Genomic DNA, 12,312 nt, shown 5'->3' with positions numbered 1-12,312 from the left:
CATTTTTTAATATTTCACATTTATTTTACCAAATTACTAGGATTTATATTTAAAATTAAGACATAATCTATTTATTTTTTATAGTTTGAAGCTGATAGACGTGCAATTATAATTAACATAAATTCGTTTGGTAGCGAATTGACCAAAGATGATCGTGCTAAATTAAATCCCGATACTTTAGCTGCTTTTGTACGAGCGGAAGATTACGATCAACTGTTGTTTCTAAAAAGGAAGTTTGTAATAATATTGCTTTGTGTATAATTAATTTCATCATTATTGTAAAAGTATTAAATGTATATAAAACTAATTCACAATTTTCCTGCGCATTATATTGGTATATCAATTAAATGTAATAAATGTAGTCAAATACAGTTTATTTAATGTTTTTCTTTTTTATTTAAACAATTTTTTTGAAGTTTCGTTTAAGTTGCTTATTTACTCAATAGATGGCACTACCAAAAACAACCTAAAATTTTTAATGTTTTCATTTTTTAATATTTCACATTTATTTTATCAAATTACTAGGTGATTTATACTTAAAATTAAGAGATAACTTATTTATTTTTTTTAGTTTGAAGCTGATAGACGTGCAATTATAATTACCATAAATTCGTTTGGTACCGAATTGAGCAAAGATGATCGTGCTAAATTAAATCCCGATAGTTTAGCTACTTTTGTACGAGTGGAAGATTACGATCAATTGTTGTTTCTAAAAAGAAAGTTTGTAATAGTATTGTTTTGTGTATAATTAATTTTATCATTATTGTAAAAGTATTAAATATATATAAAACTAATTCACAATTTTCCTGCGCATTATATTGGTATATAAATTAAATGTAATAAATGTAGTCAAATACAGTTTATTTAATGTTTTTCTTTTTTATTTAAACAATTTTTTTGAAGTTTAGTTTAAGTTGCTTATTTACCCAATAGATGGCACCATCAAAAACTTAACCTAAAATTTTTAATGTTTTCATTTTTTAAGATTTCACGTTTATTTTACAATAATATCCCTCATAAAGTATTACATACTACGAAAATGGCAAAAAGTAAATTTGAATATGTACGAAATTTTGAAACGGAAGATAGATTATTACCGAATTGTTGGATTGTAATAAGAATAGACGGAAGAGATTTCCACAAATTTTCGAAAAAACATAATTTTAAAAAGCCCAACGATAATAGAGCGATTGATTTAATGAATCACGCCGCTATGAAGGTGATGGATGACTTTAAAGATATATCTATAGCTTACGGTCAAAGTGATGAGTACTCCTTTGTATTAAGAAAAAATACAGAAATTTATAATCGGAGAGGTACCAAATTGATGACTTATATCAATAGTTTGTTTTCATCATCATATGTTTTTTATTGGGGCGAATATTTCAAGGAGGAGAAATTGAGGTATCCACCGGCTTTCGATTCTAGGGCCGTTTTGTATCCTACCGATGAAAATTTAAGAGATTATTTAAGTTGGAGGCAAGCTGATTGTCATATTAATAATTTGTATAATACCACTTTTTGGACTTTAATAAATAAAGGTGGTTTAACGAATCGAGAAGTGAGATTTTATTAATTGTTTAAATCAAGATTTAAAAAAATGTTTTTTAGGCTGAACAAAAATTGTGTGGGACTTTCTCATCTGACAAAAACGAGCTTTTATTTAGCGAATTTGGTATAAATTATAATAACGAACCGGAGATTTTTAAGAAAGGAACTATATTGTTAAGAAAAAAAGTTTTAAACCCGAAAAGTCAGAAAAATAAAACTACAATTATCCCATTACACGAAGACCTTATTGGAGATAAATTTTGGGAGAAACATTCAGAAATACTTAATATAGGTGCAACAACTTTTTATGAATATCCTGAAGATTTTGATTTACCTTATTTAGTTTTGCGACAATTAAATATTTAAAATACTTTAATTTTATTTATTTATATTCCTAAAATTAATTTTTTGTAACTAACTTCACTAAGTTGCCAACTGTCAATCTTAAAACACGACGTAACCTAACCTCAAATATAAATTTTTCATTTTCAGATCTAAATAATACAAAATATGTCGAAAAATATAATTGAAAAAGCATTAACAATGCTTCGTGCACTCCCTAGAGTGTCGTTAGCGAATATTAGAGATAATCCAGGGGCGCGAATGGTTAATTAATTTACTTAACTATAACTCTATTTATTTTTAATTTTAATGTTAATTTCAGTGCAAAAAAAGAGGTAGAGGACAACACGGTGGTGATAAACATGGTGCTGGCAATAAAGGATCCCTTCAAAGACAAAACTATACCAGATTAGGTTATGAAACAGGCAATAATCCCTTTTATTTAAGATTTCCAATGGAACCTTACTACAAAGGTCATCAGTACGTAATTAAAACAATAATGCAACAAAATTTTAAATAAAACGTTTTAGTTTGAGGCGCCAATATCCACCAATTACACTTTTAAGGCTCCAAACGATGATTGATACTAATCGTATTGATACTTCAAAACCAATTGATTTAACTGCTATTTTAAATACTGGTTTATACACATTGCATCCAGATCAAAGGCAATTTGGGGTTAATTTAACTGATGAAGGTGCAGATATCTTCAAAGCAAAAATTAATATTGAAGTACAATGGGCTAGCGAATTGGTTATTGCTGCTATTGAAAGAAACGGTGGTGTTATAACAACCGCTTATTATGACATGCATAGCATACAGGCGATGATGAATACTAAAAAGTTTTTTGAAAGAGGTGTCCCAATCCCAAGGAGGATGGTACCGCCACAAGATGCTATTGAGTATTACTCAGATCCTGTTAATAGGGGATATTTAGCTGACCCTGAGAAAATTTCGCAAGAACGATTGGTTTTAGCACAAAAATATGGGTATACGCTACCGAAAATTGAGGAAGATAACGATTATGCAATGTTGAGTGAGAGGAAGGACCCTAGACAGATATTTTATGGGTTACACCCAGGATGGATGATTAATTTAAAGGATAAAGTTATTTTGAAACCGCAAGAAGAAGAATTGTTGCAACATTATTGTTCGTAATGATGTATTTTTAGAGTAGTAAAATAAATGAGTACAATTTCAATTTTATTTTATTAAAAAAAGTCACAAAATTAATATGAGTAAATTACAATATTCAATGAATTTATTGGGTTATTTATTATTTAATTCTAACATTAATTTATTACTAATATTTTAGATTAAATATGAAAATTATAATTAAATAAAATTGAATGAGTTTCCTAGTACATTACATAATTATGGGTTATTTTATTTAAATGATTTTGGCATAGACAGGATTAAGAAGGCACTATTTTGATTTTATGCTATTTGTATAAAGCAGGTTAGCTTTTTTACAGTCTTTATAACTTAAAAGATTTAAATAGAAATCTTTTTAATTGATTTATTAAATTTTTAATTTATTAATTTATTAACGTAGGATACAAAAAAAGAATTTATAATTACAGGGAAGTTAAATTTAAAGATAACAAGTAAATATGAATTAAAAATTGAACAGAATTTTTTGGTTAACATCAACAATTGCAGTAAGAAATGGTTTTAAATTGACTAATATTAACATAATAATATTGGGAAGCGTTTATTTATTAAAATTAAATTAACTTTTTTTAAACAACAATAATCAAGAGGAATTCTTTTAGCAAAAAGAGAAGTAATTCTAATTTTTGATCATACATTATTTTTCAATCGGTTTTTATTATTATTATACACTAATTTTTATGAACTATATCTTTATGATTAAAAGCTGATTCTTATTCTAACTAAAATCCCCCTTAGTAATAACATAAGAATAATAATTCTAATATAACAAAATGCGCTTTTCTACTGCTTTTCTACATATAGGACACTCCGTCATTTGATCTCCACACATTTGGCACAATCCATGTCCACATAAAAAGATCATATTCTTCAAACGATCCAAACATACTGGACACATAGTCTAAAAAAAAAATTTAAATTATTGTTTTATCTTAAATCATTAAGACAGAAATAGACTAAATTCTTTGACATATGCATGATAGCTAATCCAATTACCAAAAAAAAATGTTATTGAACCCTATTTCAAGTATTTACGAAATTATAACACTTTAAAGATTTAATTTTTATATCATAACTGCAAAATTTTTTTTAAAACACATAAATATTACAAATATTGTTCAAAATTGCCACCTTCTGCTAGAATACATGCTTCACAACGACGAATTCAGTAGCAGCCATTTGTATTCTGTTTAATAACTGTTCTCATGTGCAGAAATAAGTAGAAATCCAATGGATTAAGGTCGGGGGATCTAGGTGACCAAGCAAATGGACCATTATTACCAATCCACTTGTTAGGAAAATATTGGTTTAACCACTCAACAACTACTCTTGCGCAATGAGGTGGGACACTATCGTGCTGGTACCACATATTTTGAATTACATTAAGAGGTATATCTTCAAGTAAATCAAAAAGTGTATTGTTTAAAAAAAATCTGTAATTTTCAGCGTTTAAACGTCCATCAAGTACATGCAAACCTAGTAAATTGTTGTTAAATATTCCACCCCAAACGTTGATGCTGAAACGTTGTTGAAATTTCCTTGGTCTAATCGCATGCGTATTTTGTAATGCCCAAATATGTTCATTATGGTAATTATTTATACCATGAAGTCATTATTTTGGGCATGTTTCTGCAATAACCATTCACAAAATGCTAACCGTTCCTGATTATCTCCTGGTTGTAGAGCTTGAATTGAGCAAAATTTTGACTTACATGTATGTTGTGTGCTATTCTTCGAGTGCTGATGAAAGGATTATCTATGACAGCATTAATTATAGCTTCTTCGTCCTCTGCATTAATTACATGCGGTCGAATAGCTTTTACTGGAGCAGGATTACCTGTTTCTGGAAGTCTTCTGAAAGAATCGCTAAAAACTGAATAATATGGCAAATGACGCTGTGGAAATCTTTCTTGATATTCTGATTCTCGAGCATTTCTATTGGTAATAATTAAACCTTACAGCAAACTGACATATTACAATGACAACTTTGTTTTAGTTGAATGTTCGATTTTACTGACTATTAATAAATTCGCTGCGGAAAACTTTAAAGTGTTATAATTTCGTAAATAATTTAATTGGATTAGCTATTATATGTCAAAATTTGATGGTGAGCTAATAAATCACCCTGTATAATTGTAATTTTTATTGTCGATAATAATTATTACCTGATCTTTAATATCCTGTAGTTGTTGTTGAAGTTTCTGAATATCATTACTTGTATCTCTCCCACCATTATTCATAAACGGTCCTTGTGGAATAACAGGCTCGCTAGTTGATGGTTTAACAATTTCTTCTTCGGGTTCTTGTTTAACTTCACAAATATTACCCAATCCTCCAGCACAAACGGTCATAGGAACCATCAATTCGATTTGTGACCGACACAAAACGCATTTTTTCATTATTTGCGAACAACTATCGCATGCGCACATATGACCGCACGGTTTAAAAAGAACAGCGGACTTTTTATCGGAACAAACCATGCACTCCTCAATTTTAATTCGATTAGCCACCGATTCTCTACATAATAAACATTTTTTTACGCGTGGGGCACAAGCGGAACAACACGTAACGTGTCCGCACGGTTGGAAAAGTGTGTCTCTTTTCGCATCGGAGCACACCAAACATTCATCCATAGCGGAAGAAACGTTGCTGTTTGGATTGGTGTGGGTGCTCATTTCCATTTCGCCACTTTGTTTCTCTTTGTGGCATTTGGTTAATGTTTTACAAAGGTTAGGATCCGGGCATAAATCTAAAGGAGTTTGCCCCTTTTTATTTTTAATACCAAGATCAGCTCCGTTTCCAGCTAAGAAACAAGCGATACTTGCGGAAGACTTTTTATCGGAACCTTGAGTACCAAGACCCATGAGTAATTTGCCAACGTCTTGGACGTCTTGAAGTTGACGTAATTGGGATAAAGTGTGATGGCGAAGAGCTTCGTGAAGCGGTGTATCACCATCTTTATCTGGAATGTTTAAATTAGCCCCTTCTCGTACTAATAACTGCAAAAAAAAATTAAGATTTAAAATGAGTACCTAAAAATTTTAATTAAACTTACTCTAACGATTTGAGTATGTTGTCGTTCAACAGCTAAATGTAACGCAGTTTGCAAGTTAACATTTTGCAAGTCCATGTTTGCTTTTCCGCTTAAAACTAGTTGTTCGGCTACTTCTACGTGATTATTCAAAGCTGCTAAGTGTAAAGCTGTGTAACCATCGTCTTTTTTCTCATCAACGATCCACGGTCTTGGTAATTTTGCTAATAAGATTTTCATAGCACTAAAAACAATAAAATAAACGTTATAAATTATTTTCTATAATGATTTAATTGAAACATTATTTTAGTATTCAAAAAACAAAAATTTTGAAACCTCAAAATTTATGTTTAACGCGAGAAGAGGGCAACTGCCGCTTCCATATCGTGTTACGTCGAATGCCGCTTCCCTTTTGCGTTACTGAAATAACAAATTATATATAAGCGGGCACAAATAGCCCGTAGGAGTTCTCGTACAAGTTCAATGATCTCAGATAGTTCTACCACAGTTCCCCCCTTGGCAGAATATAGCACAGCGCGTGCAACAAACTCTTGATGTCGAGATCTAAAAGAGATTTTTGATTCAACAGGAATACGTTTATGTGAAAGAGTTATGTTTGGAATAGATCTTAAAGGCTTGAAATTATTTATAGTTTAAGCAATTGAATTGGTTTATGCTACAATTATACTTAAAACACTTTTATATTAGAAAGATATTAATGGTTAAGATGTAAAGGTTATAAATTTTTATAACCTCTCTATGAGCTTTTGATGTGAGTGTCAAGTATTTTAGTTCTTATTGATTATTTTACAAGTTATAAACGTTAAAATTAATGATAAACTTGCAATATAGGCAAGTGTGTAAGATTTAAGACACAAGGTCTTGTTATGCTGAGTAAAACGTGGACCATACTGACATGGATATATATGGCTTATCTCATTTGCCAATTTCCCATAAATAGAGAGATAGATAAGATTAATTTGAGATTAATTTCAATAAATTAATTTCCCATATTTAATGTTATTATTATTTTATTGTCTCTGGAAATAAGATGAAATTGTTTCCACTAGATTAGTGCCATTTTGACACACACCAGTAGCTTTTTGGATTTCCTGGTATCTTTGAGACATTTTCAAAGTACAGCTCTGTTCAGATTTAATGCGAATCGTCCGCTGTTAGCTCCGACATGACGCTGGTACTGGAAGAAGACGGAACATCTTTTGTTTCTATTCAATTCGATTTCTGAGACTAAAGGAAGTTACCCTCTTTTCCTTAACCCAGGTAAAACCATCCCAGTTTGAAGTAGACCGAAAAATGGATCACACTTTTTTTAAATGTGTTAATTTTAGTTTATTTTAAATCTTTTTTGATATTTTTAAGAACAACAAATACACGACTTTTTATATGTTCCTCTAATAAATGATTTTAGAGTATTTCTATAAATAAAACGTCAGATAAAAATCTCAGTAATATAATTAATATAATATAAAACTTATAAATAAAGCTTTATGAAACTTACCATATTTCCATCTTTAAAATACACATAGTTTTCTTTTAATACTAATTTATGAAACTTTCCTTCAAATTTTAAATAGAATTATCAACATCAAAATTACGTGCCCGTTCAAATTTGTCCGTTTTCTTAAATACAACATGCCTCGTGTTCCTGGTCAACGAGAGTCAGGTTTGACTACGAGGCGAGCAATTATTGCACTTCATCAAGAAGGAATAGATAAACTGGAAATTGCCGAACGTGTAGGATTATTAGTAAGATTTGAAGAAAACGGGAAAGTTGGCCTTACAACATCTAGATCAGGCCGAAGACTTATTCTTAATAATGCTCAACGAAGGGGAATTGCTGAATACGTCACCGCCAATCCATTTACAACGTCCACAATTATCAAGGATTTAATACGATTGAATATATTTGAGTGCTGGAGGATGTTTTCATACCATCACGATTGTCCAAGACCCAAGATTCACCCATTCTTCAAGAATTGTTCATGGTTGGTTTGAGGATCATAATGAGGTTAGGTGAATACCCTGGCCAGCGCGGTCACCTCATCTTAACCCAATCGAAAATCTATGGGCTTTGGTGGCAAAACAGTTCAATAAAAATGCCAACTTTCCGATTCGCAACGTGGATAATGTGCGCCGCAATATTACAGTTGTGTGGGAATTGTTTCACGACAATGTATGCGAAAAAGTAGTAAATTCGATGTCCACCAAATTGCAATGTTGCATAGAGAATAATAGGTATTATACAAAATACTGATAATATTTGATGGTATAATGGACCTTATAAAATTCTCCCCAATTAGATTATTATAATATTTATATTATATTTTTTGTTATATAGGAGTACTATATTATACTATATTGATTTTTGATTTTATTATATTAAAATGGTTATCGATATATTTCAATATATAGTTTATACAGGGTGATTTATAACATACGGAGGAGACTAAATGGGTAGATACTTGAGGTCAAACTGAAGAGATTGTCTTAATAATGTTTTGTTAAAATCTTAATAGTTACATAGATATCGCATGTTAATTTTTTAAATAAGTTAGCGTCAACTTTTGAGAACCGCTGATATTCACTAAAGAACAATTAAAATACTTGTCAATGCCATCCTCATTTTTGAAGGAGCTGTCAAAGTAGACAATTTAATTGTGTAATTTTAATACGTAATTTATGAAAAGAAATAATAGATGTTAATTTATGAAACGGATAATAATAATGTTTTAAATGCAAAATTACAAAATCTCTAAAACAAGAAAATAACATAATAATAATAATAATCTCTTTATAACATATGTTCAAAGTGCTGTCCTTGCATTTCGACGCACAACTGTGCACGACGAATCCAATTTAACGATAATCGTGGAAATCGTGGACGTATGTCCTCTGTAGCGGCAGTGATGGATGTCGTAGTTCGTCGATTGTATTAACCTTGGTGGCATATACTCTATCCTTCATGAATCCCCATAAAAAAAAGTCCAGTGGGTTAAGATCGGGACTACGTGGTGAGCATGGAATAGGTCCGCCTCGACCAATCCATTTTTGCCGAAAAGCATTATCGAGGAAATCTCGTACATTACGACTAAAATGTGCAGGACAACCGTCGTGCATAAACCACATCTCACGTCGCATAAGTAGCGGAATATCTTCCAGGAGTACTGGCAGATTTTCTTGTAAAAACTGTAAATAAGAAGTTCCATTAAGAGTTCCTGGTAATTCGAAAGGTCCTATTAACGTATTGTTCATAATTCCCGTCTATAGATTCACTCTGAATCGTTGTTGAAAAGAGCCTTGACGAATAACGTGTGGATTTTCGTCCGACCACACATGGGAATTGTGAACATTTAGAACGCCATTGCTGGTAAAACAGCATTCATCCATTACCAGTATACTGTTCGCAAAATCTGCTTCTCTGTTGGTACGATTTAGTAGCCACTCGCAAAATTGCAACCGCAAAGGATAGTCAGCGGGAGTCAGTCCTTGCACTTTTTGAAAATGATAGGGGTGTAAACCGTTACTTTTCAACGTACGCCAAACAAAATTCTGGGATACCTCGAGTTGGTGAGAAATTTGACGAGTACTCGTGCTTCGATCCGCTTCCACAATTTCTAGAATTTCTTCTTCCACATTCACTCCATGTCTGTTTAGCCTACCGCCACCAAGACCTTTCTTAGGTTCCAAATTTCCTGTCTCTCTTCCCCGCTGGATTAACCGAAGGGATCTGTCGATTTGGATATCGTTCTAAATACAGACGTCTTGCGTGTGCAGCGTTTTCTCCAGCACCTCCATAAATAATACCATATCTATGTATTCTTCATTGCTGTACATTACCATTGTATTTTTTGATTAGTAAAAATTCTAATTTTGACGTTAAATGACATTGATTATTAAAATTAAATGACATGTCCGTTGCTAGGTAACGAAGTCAACTGGATTGACAGCAATAAAAACATGGTATCAGCGGTTCTCAAAAAACAAACACCAGTTTTTGAGTGATTTAACAAATTTTTAAATAGCCGTAACTGCCATATTACAAAGATTTTATTATTGGTGCTAATCAGGCATTGCTTAAGTAACCCCGAAATATTCGCAGTTTGAATTTAAACGTAGTGTAATACCGTATATCGTAAGAAATGCTGGGCAATTAATTCAACTTTAATGCTCTATATCTTTGTGATTATTACGTTGTAGTCAAAACATTATTAAGAAAATATCTTCAGTTTGGCCCCTAGTACTTGCTCTTTTAATCTGCTCCGTATGTTATAAATCACCCTGTATATAACTTACTATCAATATATAATTTTCATTTCAGATGAGGTTCGACTTATCATTCCACTGTATTACCAAAATAATACAGTAATTATTAGTAATTATTTTCATTTACTACAGGAATTGTGTAAAGTAAATGGATTGCTTATACTTATTTATTTTCTTAATTTTTTTTGGTGATTCAGTCATTTTGGCCATAAATCACATCACCCCGCTTGCCTGTTCGGAACTTTTACACCACTACAGAGCAGCTATAACCTGGATTGAATGCCTCGTGAACGTATGTCGTTTCTAGTACAATTTTATGCCTCTACGAGCGGCTCTTTTCGCATTATATCTGAACAGAACTGTACATCAAAATAATTTCAACTTGTTGAAAATTTAATGCTTTATTTTTAAACTATTATTACTAAAGTTTCTCATTTAATTTTTTTGATAAAAATAAAAGTTTCTGTTTCATTGTGGAATTTAATTGAGAAAGTAACAAAACTCGAGTGAACATGCAATTTTACGATTTCGTTATCATCCTGACAGATCGCCCTGCTCCTCTGACTCCTTTAATCCTTATGACGTGCCGACGCCTTTTCAAGATTCGCCTTAACTTTAATAGAAAAAGTTGCTTCCGAGTTTTGCCTCCAAAGACTTAACCGAACGGAAGGATGTAAGAGTATCCAGTTACCAAGTTTATCTCTTCCAAGCAGTTTTTCGGTTAATAGGTATATTTGTTAATCGTTCTAATTACATTTTATATAGTACATAGTTTAAATATGTTTTAGTTATATAAAAAAATGTTGGCTATTTGTATGCGTCTAGATAAAGAAAGGGTAAAGTCGCTGGAAACGAGTAGCATCACGCACGTCGATTTTTATTCAACCGACAAGATGATACAGCAAAGAGATATACGACAAGACGAAAAAGAAGGGTCTCGGGCATTTATCGTTTCAGACAGAGCGAGACGTCAACATATGCAAGGCATAAGTAGGGAGGCCGATGCCACCGATATATCACGTCCACCACCCCCCGACTCTTCCAACCTCCTCCCCCAACTCAACCCAACCAAAGAAAACCACTATGAAAAACCAACAGCCGGCGCCTGTTTAAGAATTTTATTTGGCAGAGAGCTAATTTTGTAAAACAAAATTAATAAAAGTTGATAGAAAATCATTTAAGATTAATCCATTAATTTATTGATAGTCAATTATTGTCTAATTAGGTGATGGTGAGTAGTTAGGTTCAAAGTGAGTTCTGAAACAGCCGCGTTTCAACAGGTTGCCGTTAAAATATAAACTCACCTCTTTAAATAAAACATCAACCCGGAGAGCACGCAAACACGAACGGCAAAAGATTTCATTAAATTCTGCCTTTGATCTCGCATTTATTTTTCGCTTACACGTATATTTATTATAACTGGCAATCTCTTCGTACCGTAACGTTCAAAGGCAGGTAGTTGAAAGAACGAAAAGACCGAGGTGCAAATACGCACTCTCAAAAATACGGCCACATCAATGAAAAAGATCAAATTTGTATTGTTTACAATTAAACTGATTGCTTCAATCCAAACAATTATTTATAGTAGGTATTTTTGGTTGATATGAGTGCTTTACAAACGATGATGGGTACACGGCTAATTAAACCGAACGCGATGCGAAACAAGAATTTATTGGTCATTAATTATGGATGCTCCATGTTTTCGTTTCGAGTGCGCTAATATCAAACCACACTCGCAAACCTATCCGTTATATTGAGGTTAAACTACTTTGTAAACTTGAGGGCTTTTAATAATTCAAAATAAATTAATTTTTATTTTTTATAAGGATAGTAAAAGATGTTCTCGCATACGGTGTAAATATAATGGTCTTATACTGAGGAGAAGTTTAAAGTTTCCAAAGTTTCGGTCGCCGTAAAAGTCAGAGCCGAAG

At 32.0% G+C, this 12,312-nt stretch overlaps 3 protein-coding genes across 3 annotated transcripts in view; 2 read left to right on the top strand and 1 right to left on the bottom strand.

Annotated features, from left to right (window-relative positions):
* Positions 1-943: 943 nt before the first annotated feature.
* On the top strand, positions 944-1,922 carry LOC111424759 (tRNA-histidine guanylyltransferase). Its single transcript, XM_023058423.2, has 2 exons — positions 944-1,561; positions 1,612-1,922. Exons 1-2 carry the CDS (start codon positions 968-970, stop codon positions 1,915-1,917), a joined length of 900 nt encoding a protein of 299 aa, XP_022914191.2. The 5' UTR covers positions 944-967; the 3' UTR covers positions 1,918-1,922.
* Positions 1,923-1,966: 44 nt separating this feature from the next.
* On the top strand, positions 1,967-3,094 carry LOC111424751 (mitochondrial ribosomal protein L15). Its single transcript, XM_023058414.2, has 3 exons — positions 1,967-2,157; positions 2,216-2,373; positions 2,424-3,094. Exons 1-3 carry the CDS (start codon positions 2,062-2,064, stop codon positions 3,049-3,051), a joined length of 882 nt encoding a protein of 293 aa, XP_022914182.1. The 5' UTR covers positions 1,967-2,061; the 3' UTR covers positions 3,052-3,094.
* Positions 3,084-12,312, bottom strand: part of LOC111424956 (mind bomb 1) — a 275,668-nt gene continuing 266,439 nt past the window's right edge. Inside the window, exons 5-7 of the mRNA XM_071196407.1 lie at positions 6,122-6,341; positions 5,232-6,065; positions 3,084-3,967 (exon numbers count right to left, since the gene is read on the bottom strand). Coding sequence (XP_071052508.1) covers positions 3,827-3,967; positions 5,232-6,065; positions 6,122-6,341 — 1,195 coding nt within the window. The 3' untranslated portion in view covers positions 3,084-3,826. The remainder of the gene's footprint in view (positions 3,968-5,231; positions 6,066-6,121; positions 6,342-12,312) is intronic.

This window comes from Onthophagus taurus, chromosome 6, assembly GCF_036711975.1.
Source record: "Onthophagus taurus isolate NC chromosome 6, IU_Otau_3.0, whole genome shotgun sequence".
NCBI classification, from domain to species: Eukaryota; Metazoa; Arthropoda; class Insecta; order Coleoptera; family Scarabaeidae; genus Onthophagus; species Onthophagus taurus.
This window is presented reverse-complemented; position numbering and strand designations above follow the sequence as displayed.